Source organism: Schistocerca gregaria, chromosome 5 (assembly GCF_023897955.1).
Source record: "Schistocerca gregaria isolate iqSchGreg1 chromosome 5, iqSchGreg1.2, whole genome shotgun sequence".
In the NCBI taxonomy this organism is placed as follows: domain Eukaryota; kingdom Metazoa; phylum Arthropoda; class Insecta; order Orthoptera; family Acrididae; genus Schistocerca; species Schistocerca gregaria.
This window is the reverse complement of record NC_064924.1, coordinates 91,765,194-91,783,343: the sequence shown is the minus strand read 5'-3', so window position 1 is coordinate 91,783,343 and position 18,150 is coordinate 91,765,194. Positions and strand designations below refer to the sequence as shown.

The window sequence follows — 18,150 nt, the reverse complement described above, 5'->3', positions numbered from 1 at the left end:
TATACTGATCATTGTAACTTTTAATGAATACTGCACACAGAACGGTGACATTTAGAGGATAACAAGTTTTGACAAAATGTGTATATTTTGGGCAAAAATTGCAATAATAATAAGAAATATCTGAAATAATGAAGAGAAACATGTTATTTACCTTATTGCCACTATCTTCTAATGCATATGTAGGGCTTCTGTAGGTTTCATGTGAACTGCATATTCATATAATTTATTTTCTCAAGTCTGTTTATTAAAAAACAAAATTACATATTTACAATAATAAATTAAATTTCTTCTATTGGTGTACATGTACATGATTTGAGTACCCAGATGCAGAAAAGTTGTGCATCATCACACTAAACTCGATCTGGACATTCCCTCGAGACTGAACATGGGTCACTGAAAAGATGGAAACAATAATAAAATACAAGAGGGAAGAAAAGTAGCAGAAGAAAGCAAAACAATAATAAAATATTGCAGTATAAGGTGATGACCTCCTCCTCCGAGATGAATATAAACTTAAAATGGTGCAGGTTTGATAGGTGTAGAAGATTTTAGTGGAACTGCAGTGTGTGCTAAACACCCTAACAAAAGAAGACTTCCTGTGTGCATTTCAAAAGTAGCAGAAACACTGGGATCGGTGCACTCACGCTCAAGGAGTGATTGAAAGTGACTGATGACAGAATTTTAACCAGTATATTTTGGTAACTTTTGGATATCACCTCATACCACAGTCAAACACACATCAATGCAACAAATGAAAAAAAAGATGTTAGCAAAATGTCCTTTCTATAACGAAGAGGTTTCTGCATAAGCCACACATGAAAACTAACATTTAAGTAACCTGTTTTGACGAAAACAGAACATGTCAATTAATTAATGAAATGCAAGAATTTTATTTCATAAATTATTTTTTTTCTTGCTACTCTGTATCATTGGATTTTAGATTTTATGTTTTGATGATTTTGTTGTTATTGCCTTCAGCCTGAAGACAGGTTTGATACAGCTCGCCATGCTAGCCAAGCCTATGCAAGTCTCTTGATCTCCACTTAACTATTGCAATCTACATACACTTGAAATTAAGTCTCCCACTTCAATTATTACCCCCCCCCCCCCCCCCATACGCATACACCCTGTGTACATGCACACAAGCATACACATAGAACATTACCAAAATAACTATTTATCAGGATATGTCCCACCATTTTACTCATTCTTTTTGTCATTTTGTGTCACAAATTTCTATTCTCCACAATTTGATTTCTGTAGCACCATGTTTCAAAGATTTCTACTTTATTCTTGTCATTTTGTTTATCTCCCACACTTTGCTTCCGTACAATGCTACACTCCAAATACTTTTGGAAAAGACTTCCTAACACTTAATTACAAGTTAACAGATTTATCTTTCTCATAAAAGATTTTTCTTATTACTACCAGTCTACATTTTATATTATCCTCAGTTCTGCCACTGTCAATTACTTTGCTGCCCAAATGGCAAAACTCATCCATTACTTTTAGTGTCTCATTCCCCAAACTAGTTCCCTCAGTGTTACTCGATTTAATTCAACTACCCTTCATTATCCTTGTTTTGCCTTTGTTCTTACAACCAATTTTCAAGAAATTATCTATTCTGCTCAAATGATCATCCATGTCCTTTGCTGCTTCTGATAAACTCACAATGTCATTGGCCAACCTCAGACTTTGTATTTCTTTTCCATGGCCCTTCCTACATATTCCTTGGTTCTTATAAATGCAACTTGGTGTCTGTAGAAGTTGCAGTTAATTATTCTCTTCATATAATTTTATCCCTGCTACCTGAAATTCAAAGACTGCTCTCCTGTCTATAGTACCAAAATCTTGTTCTAAATAAACTAAGCCTGCAAAGGTAAGTTTCCTTTCTTCACTCTTATCTTCTGTTATATAGTCAGAAGTGCCTCATATGGTCCTACATTTCTACAAAAATGGAAGTGATTAGCCCTCAGGTCGGGTTCTACCACTCATCCCACTCTTCTGTACATAATTCATGTTACTACTTTAAAACTATGATTTTTTACCCTGGCAATTCAATAAGATGTGCCTTGTCAGCATCTGTCTTCTTTGACCATGGGATTATTACATTTTTTCTGTTTTACGTCCCACATACCAGGTGAAATTGCTTTATCATGATTAGCTAACCCCAAAGACTACCTGTTATCTGCTCCAGATACTTTGTTTACAGATTAAGTCTTCCAGTACACTGTCAAATTCTTCTTGGAGCACAATATCTCTCATATGGACCTCATCTACTTCCTCTTCCTTTTCTGTAATACTGTCATTTCCTTTGCATAGCCCTTTCAATTATTCTTTACTCCTTTCAGTCTTCCCTACCTTCCTTCATACTCATTTCTTAATATTCATATAGTTCTATGCCTACATACATACTCTGCAAACTGATATATGGCAGAGGGTATACAGCACTCCATGTCATTTCCTTTCCCATTCCACTCGCAAATTGAGCAAGAGAAAAACAACTTTCTATATGCTTCAATACAATCCCTAATTTCTCATATCTGACCTTCATCGTCCTTACGTAAAATGTATGTTGGTGGCAGGAGCACTATTCTGCAACCAGCCTCAAATGGCGGTTCTCTAAATTTTCTCAATAGATCTCCTCGAAAACAATGTCGCCTTCTGTCCAGTGATTACCAAAGCATCTCGGTAATACTTATGTGTTGCTCAAACCTATCAGTAACAAATCTAGCAGCAGCCTCTCTCTGAATTCCTTCAATCCCATCTGGTACAGATCCCAACCACTCGAACAGTACTTAACAATGGGTTGCACTAGTGTCCTATATTTGGTCTCATTTACAGATGCACCACTCTTTCCTATAATTCTCCCAATAAATCCAAGTCCACCATTCGTCCTCCTTACTACAATCCTTACATGCGCATTCCATTTCATATTGCTTTGCAATGTTGTGCCTACATACCTGGTAACCTCCCACAGTCACTCAATGATGCCCCTTCCCATACACCACAGCATCATCAGCAATCAGCCGCAGAACTGCTGATGTCCACCAGACAATTTATGTATACAGCAAATAACTGATCTCCTATTGCAGTTCCCTTGGGCACTCCTGACGATAACCTTGTCTCTGATGAAGACTTACATCAAGGACTACATACTGGATTCCATTACTTAAGCAGTCTTCAAGCCACTCACATACCTGGGAATCCATTCCGTATGTTTGTACCTTTGTAATAGTTTGCTGTGTGGCACCGTGTCAAAGGCTTCACGGAAATTTAAGAATATGTGCTCCGCCTGTTTCCCTTCATTCTTGGATCGCAGGATTTCATGTGAGAATAGGGAAAAGTGAGTTTCTACTACAGCTCTGCTATTCTCCTCTAGCCATTCCAGTTTTGCCACTTTGCATTTACTGTCAATCTCATTTTTGGCATATTTATTTCCTTCTGCCTGTACTTTTACATTATTTGCATTCCTCAATTAAATTCAATATCTAACAATAGAAAGTCCAAGTTGGAACATAAACAATTTTGAAAATGATAGATTGCTATCACTATAAAGACAACACTCTGAGTTGCAGACAGGCATGACAAAAAAACTGTTTGTTCTTCCATTTGTGATTTTCAAATAAGCTGATGGTGGAGTGTAGGATCCATATGGCTCGGCTTGTGAAACAGCCATTGAAATCGAGCATGTTATGTTCAGCTTCATGATGTGCGACAGGATGGTCCACTTTGCTCTTGGCCACACTTCGACCATGGCCATTTATCCTGGCTGACAGCTGCCTGGTAGTCATACTAATATAAAAAGCTGGGAGTGGCATAGGGATGGACAATGATGTCATGGAGGTTGGGTGGACAACAGAACACCACTTTAGAAGGGGTGCACTACCACTTCTTTTCCAAAATACAAGCACAGTTTTGTATTCCAAACTTGTTCACACTGTTCACCATGTTTCTCCTCTTTTTTGAAGTATACTAATATTCTTTTGCCACTAGATACAGTGATTTGATGTACTATTACTATTTTGCCACTAGACATAGCTATATCTTCGAACACTGTGCTTTTGACAATGTAAATATTGTAACTTCATTATGTGTTTCCTCCTCTTTGGTTTGTTTATGTACATCTACATACTACCAACCTAACAATGTATATGTTCAAAACCAACTTCTAATCGTGGTGTGTGTGTGTGTGTGTGTGTGTGTGTGTGTGTGTGTGTGTGTGTGTGCGCCCATGCGCGCGTGCGTGCGCGCGTGTGTTTGTTAGAGAGTGATTGAAAGCTTTGTTGACAGCTGATTTAACTTTTGGTTTCAATGTTCTGTGGAGGTGTTGATAGATAAGTGAGTGAAAAGATGTTGGGTGGTATTCTTATTATATTGAGTGGTGGTATTATTATTATTTGACATGTAACTATAACATTCAACAGGTTTTCCTTTCTGCTTTGTTTTCTTTTTCTGTATGTGGTAATTTTTTTGCGCGGTTAGGTGGTGTTCTTTTATTGTTGATTCTAATTATTTTCATGTCTTCCTCTCTAGTGGTTCGTTTATGGTTGTGTTCTCTTAGGTGTTCTGCAAATGTGGAGTTGTTTGTCCCACACTTCCACACTCTCATGTGTTCTTTGTATCTGACATCAAATATTTTACCTGTTTGTCCTATGTATCTGCCTTCACAAGTGTTACACTTTAGTTGATATATACCTGGTTTCTGGTGTATATGTCTGTTTTTTGTCAGTTTTGGGATGTATTTTTGTACTGAACTGCCTGTTGTGTATTTTGAAAATGTTGGCGATTTTCTGCGTGAGTCTGTGTTTGTATGACATTGTGTACCATGCTGTGTTTTCTTTAATCTTTTTCTGATTATTCTATGTAACTGTTATGGTACTGCATGTTTGTGTTTGGTTCTGTTGTGTTGTTGTCAGTGGTTTCTGCTTTATTTTACTTTTAATTTTGTTGTTTAGCTTTGTGATTACAACACAAAATGTGAAAGTTACCTTCTCGACCTTCACCTTGGGCGAGCACTCTGGGATCAACATACTCAGGTCGCCTTCCAGTCAGCCAACATGTAAATTTCTGCAGAAGTGACGCTGATTCTGGAATGAACAATGGCACACTAAAAGGCAATTAGTCTGCTCATACATCAATGCACAACATGAACTTATTTCTTAAAGTAATGAGATTTCAATGTAAATATAACATTTGGACACTATCTTCTACATATTATAGAGATATCTAGTACAATGATATAAGACAAATGAAAAATAGATTTTTACTGGAATGAGGATGAAGTCAATATGTTAAAAAATCTACAAAAGATAAAAAAGATAATATGTATTCCTGGTGCACATTCTAGTACAGGAGAATCAAATTATACCAGCTGCCCCCTCTTAGTCATTGTTACTAGCATGGATATGACACTGAAATTCTCTCTCTTAACATTAACAGAACTGAATAACATCTCCAGTTTAAAAAGACAGTTAATGACATACTTACAAAAACAATACTATCTACTTTGTCCTGTATGCACCACTTACCCAATTACAACTAAATACTGTTATTTCCCACTAGACCTTCATTATTCCCCAAAGCCTTAGCTTGTGCACTATGTCTACACTCTGAGCTTGCTACGCCAAAAATATCAGTTTTGTACAGATTAAAAAATATCAGTATTATTATTATTATTATTATTATTATTATTGTTATTAACCTGAGATGACAGAAGCTATAGGACACCTCCTAATATCACTTGGACCTCCTTTTGCCCAACGTAGTTCAGCAATTCAATGTGGCATGGCTCAACAAATCGTTAGAAGTTCCCTGCAGATATACTGAGCCCTCTTGCTGCTATAGCCGTTCATGACAGCGAAAGTGTTGCCAGTGCAGGATTTTGTTCATTAACTGACCTCTCGATTATGTCCCAAAAGTGTCCGACAGGATTTATGTTAGGCAATCTGGGTGGCCAAATCATTTGCTCGAATTATCCAGAATATTCTTCAAACCAATCACAAACAGTTATGGCCCAGTGACATGGTGCTTTGTCGCCCTTAAAAATTCCATTGTTGCTTGGGAACTTGACATCAAATATAACCATTTCCAGTACTACCAACAGTTCTTCGCCAATACTGTTATTTAAACTGTCATCAGACATTACAAAATAGATGAAAATTCACTTGGTAACTTCCTAAAAGATAGTCTTCATTCCTTCCATACTAACTATGTAAGCATCAACCAAATGTGGTTTAAATTCAAAGAATTTGACTGTTTTCTTGTTTATTTCATGGGGTACCAATATTTTTCTTAATTTATGGCCAATTTTGAGCTTGACAACATGATAAGTGTCCTGCAATATATGTCTATGTGAGTACTCTGCTATCCATAATAAAGTGCCTTGCAGAGGGTTCAATGAAACACCTTTATGCTGCATCTCTAGATAGATATAGATCAGGAACAGCAAAGGGCCTAAAACACTTCCTTGGGGAATGCCAGCTATTACTTCTGTTTTACTCAATGACTTTCCGTCTATTACTACGAACTGTGCCCTTTCTGACAGGAAATCACGAATCCAGTTACACAACTGAGGTGATACTATGTAGACATGTAGTTTGGTTACAAGACGCTTGTGAGGAACGGTGTTGAAAGCCTTCTGGAAATCTAAAACTATGGAATCATGAGTGTAAAGAGCTAGTTGTGTTTCACAGGAATGATATTTTCTGAAACCGTGCTGACTACTATGTGTTAATAAATCTTTTTCTTCGAGGTACTTCATAATTTTTCAAGTACAGTATATGTTCCAAAACCCTACTGCAAATCGACATCAGTGATATAGGCCTGTAATTCAACAGATTACTCCTACTTCCCTTTTTGGGTATTGGTGTGACTTGAGGAATTTTCCAGTCTTTAGGTGTGGATCTTTCTGTGATCGAGTGGTCGTATAAAGTTGCTAAATAAGGAGCTATTTTATCACCATACTCTGACAGAAACCAGACTGGTATAAAATCTGGACCGGAGGCTTTGCCTTTATTAAGTGATTTAAGCTGCTTTGTTGCACCGAGGATATCAACTTCTATTTTTCTCATCTTGGCAGTTGTTCTTGATTGGAATTCCGGAATATTTACTCTGTCTTCTTTGATGAAGGAGTTTCAGAAAACCCTGTTTAATAAATATGCTTTAGTGGCACTGTCATCAGTGATTTCACCATTGTTATAATGCAGTGAAGGTGTTGATTGCGTCTTGCCACGTGTGTGCTTTATGTATGACCAGAATCTCTTTGGATTTTCTGCCAGATTTTGAGACAGAATTTCGTTGTGGAAATTATTAAAAGCATCTTGCACTGAAGTACACGCCATATTTCGAACTTTTGTAAAACTTTGCCAATCTTGGGTATTTTGCGTTCTTTTAAATTTGGCATGCTTTTTTCGATGCTTCTGCAAAAACGATCTGACCCATTTTGTGTACCATGGGGGATCAGTACCATCACTTATTAATTTATGTGGTATATATATCTCAATTGCTGTCAATACTACCTCTTTAAACATTCCACAAATTTTCTACACTTACATGATCAGATCATGATATGTTAAAGACATAAAATCAAATACTTGAAAATAGCACAAAAGGACAAAACTTGGATTGTACTTAAATAAACAAGAAAACAGTCATATGGGCTGTGTTCCTTTAAAAAAAATTAAATTGTGTAAAAGTACCTGTGTTTCCTATACTATTATGGATGTTAATATTCTTTGAAGATTGTAACTCAATAGAAACTCTTAATTTGTTGATAGATGTTGGTGTGTAATGAATGTCTGATGTGCTTCCATTTATTGGACGGAGAGCAGCACGCTTCATTGCAGGATCATTTAGTAATTGCAAAAGTGTTACGGAGATGATAGATAAACTCCAGTGGAAGACTCTGTAGGAGAGACGCTCAGTAGCTCGGTATGGGCTTTTGTTAAAGTTTCGAGAACATACCTTCACCGAAGAGTCAAGCAGTATATTGCTCCTTCCTACGTATATCTCGCGAAGAGAGCATGAGGATAAAATCAGACAGATTAGAGCCCACACAGAAGCATACCGACAATCCTTCTTTCCACGAACAATACGAGACTGGAATAGAAGTGAGAACTGATAGAGGTACTTAGGGTACCCTCCGCCACACACCGTCAGGTGGCTTGCGGAGTATGGATGTAGATGTAGATGTAGATTGTCATAGTTTGATGTTGGTGTGTACTGGATGTCTGATGTACTTTTATTTATTGTTACACTTTTGATGCTTAAAACTAAAGGTTTATTTTGTTGCTCAACATGAAGCTTTTGCTATGCATAGGTGAATGCCTAACTGTTAAAGATATTTCGGACAAACTGTGAAAAATAAATTATGTTCACTCATCGAAAACATCAATTTGCTCCTACACAAATTCTATAATATTGTTTGGGAAGTATCCAATGTTGCGCAGTCAGCTAGCAAAAGTTTACAAAATACAAACTCAACTATCTTTGTTAAACAAGCCAATCAAGACAGCGATCTTTGTGCACGAGATTGTGCACAATTCTGCAAACTTTGCATAAAGAGTTAGTTTATATTTATATTACATGGTATGACTCCACTTGCTGATAAGTTACAAAGACAATGATTAAATTATGAGTTGAGAATAACAGAGTGACAATGTCTGGCAATGTGTAGGCAGTGCATCTGCAGCGGCTAGAATTCCCTTGTCCAGTGTGTCGACAGTCCCGCTAAGGCCTCCACAGACAGGCACTACCTCCACACCTAGACCACAGACTTCCCAAGCCATTTCCTTGTAAACCCCTAATCTCCCAACAACCAGATGCAAAGGACTCATCGCCTAGTATCATCCTGGACCGGACCAATTGAATCAAATCCCTTGCCAGACTTTCAACTATTTATCATTGTGCCCAGAAATGAGGAACATCCAATCCACAATACTTCCCACCTTTTCTAAATTAGCATTCCACCGACACCTAAACTATGTACGCAGCACAAGCTACTCCTATCCCGTTACAGACTCATCCTATCCCATCAAAGGCAGGACCACCTTTAAAAGGAGTCACGTCATACTGCTATAATTAATGCATAAAATTTTAACCCTCCCACCCATCACTGCTGTCAACCACCTTTCTCCAACCCTTCCTCTTGCCTCCTTTCTTCCCTCGTTAGCACCACCAGGCACAACCCCAAGCCACAGTCAAGACACAGAGCTGCAATCCCAGCGCAGTGTATTGATGAACACCTCTACTAACCTGTGAGTTGTCACCTTTACACCTAATTTATTTATGTTCTGCCAGAAAATTCTGTTATCAAAAATATGGTCTAATACTTCAACAATGGCAAATAAATAATTTGATTACAGTGCAATCCCTCATTTTTCATACTTCATGACTTGCCATCAGTTTTTTGCTGTTAGTGCCTCCTTTTAGCAAAAGCCAAAATTTGATACTCAATTTTAGGTTCTGAGTCAGGGCTTCTTTGCAATACTGTTTCTCAAAAAGGTCATAATTTGTCAAAACTGTATAATGAAGATATAAAATAATATAATCCTGAGAGAAATATGAATGTAAATACATACACTTTCTTGTAATGTCCTGGAGCTATAGGTAGATGGCAAAGACCGTACCCTCTCACAACATCATTTCCAAACAAGTCAAGTCCATAAACACTAATAACTAATTGTGGCCCTGCAAAAATATATGCAATTACACAGCATTTAGCAAAGGAAACTCTGTAGCTGCCAAGCATAAAAAAGTAATTATTTACCCACAGCCAAATGGATTCGTGCTTTTAAAAGTAATTTCTAGCGGAAAATTCCAGATACATGTTTGTCTTTCATCTTTGCTTCGTTTTGATAACTGTGAAATACCTTCTTCAATTCCCTGGGGTAAAAACAAAAAAAAGTACATCATTGCAACAACATAACATTGCATTTAAAATTTAACAGCTCTTCAGCTAGTGCTATAAGCAGTTAATATAATGCAAAACTAATGAAATAACCAAATATAATAGCTGCTACCAAAGATATGCTATGGGAAGTAAATTGTAACATCAGAAGGAGTGATTTTAGATGATGTTCCAAGCAGCTATATTAGGAATTGAACAAATTTGAAAATATATAATGATTTCACAAGGTATGCTAATGTTACTGCCATTTAAGTGATGAGCATGATAGGGACTGTTAAGATAGAACCTATGTTTAATATAAAAATCTAGAGAAAGGAGAAAGATGATGATAAAGCATTAATACAAAACCTGTAAGTGCCCCACAATTCTGTTTGTTTGTAACATGATTTTCTGTGGTAATGTTGATGCAGAACAACGCAGTGATGAATACCTTATTTCATGAAGATTTTAATAGTGGTGTAATGCAAGTGGTGTAACATCCAGCAACATTAATAACATTAACAGTAGCTGCAAAAGACATAACATGACACAAAAGCCATTCATAAGAATGATGTTCTGAACAATGCTCTCACAAACATAAAAGAAAGTAGTAACCCATTTGGTGAACTTACTCCTTAGACAAGGTGCTTTGTTATCAAGATAGGTGACAGGTCAACTTGTAAAGTACGCCTCATGACTCGGTACAATATCTGCAGATACTGTCCAGCAACACAAAGTCAGATTTAAGAAAACCACAAAAGCTTTCAGACTTCAGTAATAAACACAATGATTTGGAACCCATTGCAAGGATTGGCACATATGATGCTTGTTTTTAGCTAAGCACTGGTATCTACAAAAGGCATTTCATGTTTCGCAGCCACTCACCATGAATCTTTGCTCTACACTCAGGAGAAGAGACAAGTATGGTGCGTGCGTGCGCGCGTCCACGCATGTCCCTGATCTGATCTGATCTGGGACACTGAAGGCGCTTCTTTTGAGAACCTCCACAGAATTGCATTGTTTCTTTTCATGACAACATGTCTACCTTTGTAAAGGTGTCCTACTATTGAATGAAGATTACTGCCAGTGTCATGTGGTGACTTCAGAAGTTCTAAGCTCCACTATATTGTGACATCTGCATCAGTCCCACAAGGGCGTTTCCAGTAACCAGACCCTGACCTGGTGACGTGTGTACTGGCCACGAGTCAGTGAGTATATTGTGTGTGTCTCAACATACCAAGCTTGGCAGTTGCAGTGAGTGGCACTGCTCCCCACCCTACCAGCTGTGGGGTACACCTACCTAGCTATGGAGTCAAGTGTATGCGGACTACACAGATCCATTTCATGTGGACATGTAGTTGAGTTTAATAAACACATATTCTCATTTGCTATATATCATCAAAATTCAACAGACTATGGTGGCGAATGCCACTAAAGACCATGCCCAGTGTTTTTTCTTCTGAGGGAGCCCAATGAACTCTGCTCACTGATAACTGACTGCAGTTGTTTCGACTGGTTTACAACAGTTTTGCACCCAAAAAGGAATCCAACATATTACAGCACCTCCACTTCACCCTCCCTCTGAACAGATGGAAAAACTTTTGACATACAAGTCCAATGACTCTGCACTGCTTTCCTTTTTATCCTTTTACAGTAAACACTGATCCACAACTGAAGCGAAGCAGAACTATTGCATGGATGCCCTGCTATCATCATTCCTTGCTAGATCTATTGCTGCCACTACAACTGCAAGATGTAGTTACACCTCTTACAGAGGGCAACGTTGTCTGGGCATACATTTTCAGACATACGCTTGGCTGGATAAATGGCTCTATTACTGCCCAGTAGGGGCACCAACTGGTCCTGGTAGCCACATCTCAAGGGATCCTTTGTCAGCATCAGAATCAGCTCTGTTTGCACTTATCTGGGGCAAGCTCTGCAACTGGATCTGTCACCCTGGCAGGGGCAGCCTACCTCGCCCACCTTCCAGGCTAATAACAGCGTATGTGGGGCTTATTTACAAGACAACAACTCCAGCAACAGCTTTCAGGCTTCTCCACCTGTCAGATCTCAACCCAGACAATATGCAGGAGGCCCCAGAGTCTGTGCCAGGTCACATATCGGACCACACCCGCCTCCTAACCAGCAGCCAATTTGGGAGTGTGCACCACTGTTGCCTCCTACCTCTCTGGTGCCAAGCCCAGGGAAGCTCCTCTATCACCTTCAGCAGCTGAAGTCACACACCACCAACTGTAGCACGCCACGCATACTTCATCATCCCTCCACACCAGATAAGATGGTTCTGACCATATGGCTTGATTCAAGAAAGGAAATCTTGTAATCCCTTTAGATGTATAAATGAATCAGTCATCATAATTATGCTTACATCCAGTGAGGTCACTAGGTGAGGTATGAAGGGATACAGCTGCTGGTGCTGGGTGACTTAGCAGCAGCTGCAAACTGCCATGGTCTCACATGTTTAGAGCAAGCTCTGCTGTGTACCTACTAATGACAACACTTTTTTTTTCTCTGGACTGTGATTTGGATTTTATTGTTACCTACCAACAATGTTTGGTTAATGTATGGATCTGTGTGCCTAACTAGGGACTGTCTTCGCTCACTGTTGTACTGACCTTTGTGTTTCCAGTGAACAAATGGTAGCATATGGATGTAACAAGATCACTGTTCATGTCTGATTTTTCCCCATTTGAACTTACATACAAACAGTGTTCTCCAGTACTGACATGTCAGTTATTCAACAAACATTCAGACAATGTATTGATCATGAGGTATCTGTGCCATTAAGTCTTTTGTTTTATGTATTTACAGAAGAGTTAAGTACTGTTACTTTTTGTGATTCAGTTGTAATTTGTGTTTAGTAAAACCTGTGTTGGTGAAGAAGCAAATTTATAGCAGTCACAGATGAAGGAAAAAATACTTCACCAGTTTTTAATGTTATAAACCAGACAATCATAGTTTTTCAAAATAAGAATAAGGATCACCTGTTTTACATGATCTAAGGGTAAAACTTTTTGATTCTATACCTAATTAAATATTGCTCGAGAAGCTTAAATTTTATGGGGCACAAAACACACCAATAAGTAATTGCTTCATACTTAAGAAACAGAGAACAATATGTCTTGTTGAGTAACAAACATTGTCTAATGGCAATAGTCGAGATTGTTATTAGTTCTTTTCATAACTGCAGTCAATGATCTGCCACACCATGTTCCCTATTTTGTATTCTGCTATGCAAATGACAGAAAGATAATTACCATCATCAAGACACATTGGCATTACCGGTAAAACAGATGCCACTGGAATCACTAGATGCTACTATGAAATGGTTCTCCTTCAACAAACTTCTGTGTAAACCACATTAGATCATCAACTCCTGTTGTGGCTATATAATGTTATAGAGAATTAATCAGACAGACTTTTAGAATTTCATGTGGACCCAAAGTTAACATCGGAGAACATATCAATCACATTTGCCAAAGAATATCAAAGGTAACATACCTAATTTGGAAATTAGTCAGTTCTGAATATCCAAGACTGACAATTTTGGACTGTCCAGTCTCACATTTCTCAGGGGCCGACAGTACAGGGTCACTCTTCACATATTAATTATTTGGAGAAGAATAAAAAAAGAACACGATATATTTTGTGGTTGGCAAAGAGATCACTGTCAACTTTTGTTTAGAATATTTGAAACACTCACAAGTGTGAGCTTGTGCAACATATGTATCTTCGCTATATGTTAAACTGAATGTAAAAGAATTTCATTTAAGAGAAGGTATCAGTCACCAACACTACATTAGAGACAAAACTAAAATCCATATTCTAAGACAGATTGGTAAAAACAGCCCACTCACCCAGAGTGAGCTTCCTAAAAATCTTTAATAAATTATAACCCTTAGCATGGTCCATGACTCGGAAATTATTTACAAGAAAATTCTATAGCTAGTTGGCTGAAAACCTATTTTATAATGTAACAGAATTCTCTGATGTAAGCACTGTGAACATATGTCCAGGTGGAATGTAATGGTTTTTGGCCCAAATAATTGATTTTCAAAAATATTATTTTCTTAATCTACACAGTTTAATCTATGTTGTGTGTGAATTTTATCATGATAAAAGCTTCAGAAATGCTTTTAAATTGTTAAACTGATTAACTCCGCACTGGCAGCCACTCCCACCTTTTCCGACATTTTGGAAACTGCTTGAACCAGTGGAATTTTTATCAGTGTGAAGGCTTTTGTTAAATATCTTTGGCTGACATCTATATCTCTGGCTGAAAACTTCCTTGCATGTGGTTTTATTTGCGTTTTGACAACACTAACACACATTATTAGGTGGAAGGTTGAATTCGCAAACCTTTACGTGGAAGTCAAGATTTATGAATAATGGGTCATGGAAAAACTGTTTAGGAAACAGAGGTTTTATGGAAATTGGTTTACCAACAAAAAAGAGGAAGCAGCTCGTAATGAAGAACATAAGCTTTCAGCTTCAGCATCGAAACTTAGGATAGGAGAATTGTACAGGTTCGTGAATGATGTGATATGGATTACACTGGATTCAGACCTACTGATTTAGAGCTTTCTCTGCCAGGCTATAAAGTTTTCATGTTCATGTGTTAGTTGTAAAAATACAGAATGCATTACTGTTGTTGAAGAAAGAAGAGTGGGAATAGGTTGGGATTTTAAATTAATTTGTAATTCATGTGGCTATAAATTTTCATTTTCTTCCTTTACAAAACATTGACACTGGTACCTAGGAAAGCAATTTTAGATGAGCATATGCTCTGAGATGCTGTGGACAGGGCAGGAAAGGAGATAATTTATTGTGTGGTTTTCTGAACATGCCTCCACCCTGTGCAAGGTTTGAAAAAATAAATAAAGAAATGTCTGATGCTGTATGTGATACTGCCAAAGTTTCTAAGAAGAAACTAGTAGATGGAAATAAACCAAAAAGAAATAGATTCTGGGGTAGATATTCATGACTGTGAATCTCCTACACATGTTACTGACCTGCGTGTGTCTGTAGATGGGACCAGGATGAAAAGGGGTCACACATATCTGTATGGAGTTGCATCTCTTATTGGTATTGACTTGGAGAAAGTTTTAGATGTAGAAATTATGTCTAAACACTGCCACCAGTGTGCAACAAGGAAAATGTCACAGATTGAAGGCAGTGAAAACCTGCTGCAAGAAAATCAAGCAGTTGTTGTTGTTGTTGTTGTCTTCAGTCCTGAGACTGGTTTGATGCAGCTCTCCATGCTACTCTATCCTGTGCAAGCTTCTTGATCTCCCAGTACCTACTGCAACCTACATCCTTCTGAATCTGCTTAGTGTATTCATCTCTTGGTCTCCCTCTACGATTTATACCCTCCACGCTGCCCTCCAATGCTAAATTTGTGATCCCTTGATGCCTCAAAACATGTCCTACCAACCGATCCCTTCTTCTAGTCAAGTTGTGCCACAAACTTCTCTTCTCCCCAATCCTATTCAATACCTCCTCATTAGTTACGTGATCTATCCACCTTATCTTCAGCATTCTTCTGTAGCACCACATCTCGAAAGCTTCTATTCTCTTCTTGTCCAAACTAGTTATCGTCCATGTTTCACTTCCATACATGGCTACACTCCAAACAAATACTTTCAGAAACGACTTCCTGATACATAAATCTATATTCGATGTTAACAACTTTCTCTTCTTCAGAAACGCTTTCCTTGCCATTGCCAGTCCACATTTTATATCCTCTCTACTTCGACTATCATCAGTTATTTTACTTCCTAAATAGCAAAACTCCTGTACTACTTTAAGTGTCTCATTTCCTAATCTAATTCCCTCAGCATCAACTGATATAATTTGACTGCATTCCATTATCCTCATTTTGCTTTTGTTGATGCTCATCTTATATCCTCCTTTCAAGACACTGTCCATTCCGTTCAAGTGCTCTTCCAAGTCCTTTGCCGTCTCTGACAGAATTACAATGTCATCGGCGAACCTCAAAGTTTTTACTTCTTCTCCATGAATTTTAATACCTACTCCAAATTTTTCTTTTGTTTCCTTTACTGCTTGTTCAATATACAGATTGAATAACATCGGGGAGAGGCTACAACCCTATCTCACTCCTTTCCCAACCACTGCTTCCCTTTCATGCCCCTCGACTCTTATGACTGCCATCTGGTTTCTGTCCAAATTGTACATAGCCTTTCGCTCCCTGTATTTTACCCCTGCCACCTTCAGAATTTGAAAGAGAGTATTCCAGTCAACATTGTCAAAAGCTTTCTCCAAGTCTACAAATGCTAGAAATGTAGGTTTGCCTTTTCTTAATCTTTCTTCTAAGATAAGTCGTAAGGTCAGTATTGCCTCACGTGTTCCAACATTTCTACGGAATCCATCTTGTAGCCCTGAATGTAAACTCATGTTTTAACCTAACCACAACCTTGTGGCGTGCAATGTATCCGAGAGAACAGCAGAACTAAAACCATGATTGCTTTGTTCACAGCGATTAAAGTTAACCTTATGAGCAAACTCAATACAGGAAAAAATTCAGTTTCAGCATTAAAAGCAAACTGTAATTTCTCGCCATCACTGGTTACCTAGAACTATCCCCACAATGGCTACAGGAACTGCCACAATACCACTTGACAAGCAGTCATTGTCAGCAGTTGGCTGAGGATTATAGGTGATACAGGCAGATTTCAAATGAAAAAAAGGATGATAAGATGAAATATAAGAGCAAATAAAAAAGTCAACACAATGATGAACATGAGACAGCAAAACATCAGAAATTTAAAAAAAAAAATTAAAGCAATTAATTCAATAAAAATAATAATCTAACTCATTTGATTATATTTATAAATTTAAAAAAATGATTTAAATAAAATAGAAAGAAACTTCCACATGGGAAAAATATATTAAAAACAAAGATTCCAAGACTTACCAAGCGGGAAAGCGCTTACTTACCTTAGGGGGAAAGGATAGGTATATACTCGCACACACACACACACACACACACACACACACACACACACACATATCCATGTGTGTGTGTGTGTGTGTGTGTGTGTGTGTGTGTGTGTGTGTGCGCGCGCGAGTATATACCTATCCTTTCCCCCTAAGGTAAGTCTTTCAGCTCCCGGGATTGGAATGACTCCTTACCCTCTCCCTTAAAACCCACATCCTTTCATCTTTCCTTTTCCTGACGAAGCAGCCGCCGGTTGCGAAAGCTCGAAATTCTGTGTGTGTGTTTGTGTGTTTTATTCATTGTGCCTATCTACTGGCGCTTTCCCGCTTGGTAAGTCTTGGAATCTTTGTTTTTAAAAAAAAAATAATTTGCTACATTTGAGCGTGATTCGAACTTACGACCACCTACACATCAGAACAAGATGGTGTAATAAATTGCTGAAACTGATAGCCCACAAAAATAACGGCTTGAAAATTAGACTGCTAAAAGGTGTTTGATTTGACAAACATACAGAGTTCGACACAACAGGTTTATACGCTATCGATTGCACTAAGTCTCAACACTACATTAAGTAGTTATATTTATGACTGTGGTGACTGGTGATCCAGTCACAAATACGAATTGAGGCCTTAAAAAAATTTGGTTTCACACTTTGTTGTGCGAAGCTTGTCCAATTTTAGCCTAATCTCTATGATTATGATAACTGTATGTGTGACACTGAATTGTGTCTTGTGTGAAAGCATCCAGTAGTGTTGGGTTAATGCTGATGTGTATTTCATTAGCATCATTATGTGTGGTGTTTTTGTTGTGGTAATCGTGTGTGATGAAATACAAAATAAAGGTGCCGGATACACTTCACAGGTAATAGGGGTCACAATTGTCTAGCAGCTGTCAGATGTATGAAATGTAAGTTGGAAGGATTTAGCGCTGTGTGCAGAACCAGTATCAGTAGTGTCTATCACGTGTAATTGTAACGGGCATATGACTATACAGTGCCAAGAATCAAAACGGCTCATAATTTGACACACAAATTATGTTTAGTTTTTTTGTGTGTGTTTAATAACTGTTTGTGTTTCAAAATGAGTGTCAAGATGGGCAAGGCTTTGGCAGAGTCAAGAATCCAAGGAGTATCAGGAGCAGACACAGTATCTCAGACACTAACAGGCAAATACCTGAAACACTCAGGGAATAACAATAACAGGACATGAACATTATGCCACTGATAATCCCTAACAATGGAGGTTGAGCATTTGGCATGTACTTCTCAGGATATCCCTGGAAAGTC

General features: G+C 38.0%; 1 protein-coding gene across 1 annotated transcript in view; it reads right to left on the bottom strand.

The window, feature by feature from the left end:
- Nucleotides 1-222: 222 nt before the first annotated feature.
- LOC126272829 (B9 domain-containing protein 1-like) overlaps nt 223-18,150 on the bottom strand; it is a 50,875-nt gene continuing 32,947 nt past the window's right edge. Inside the window, exons 2-5 of the mRNA XM_049976028.1 lie at nt 9,774-9,885; nt 9,582-9,690; nt 4,992-5,110; nt 223-393 (exon numbers count right to left, since the gene is read on the bottom strand). Coding sequence (XP_049831985.1) covers nt 290-393; nt 4,992-5,110; nt 9,582-9,690; nt 9,774-9,885 — 444 coding nt within the window. The 3' untranslated portion in view covers nt 223-289. The remainder of the gene's footprint in view (nt 394-4,991; nt 5,111-9,581; nt 9,691-9,773; nt 9,886-18,150) is intronic.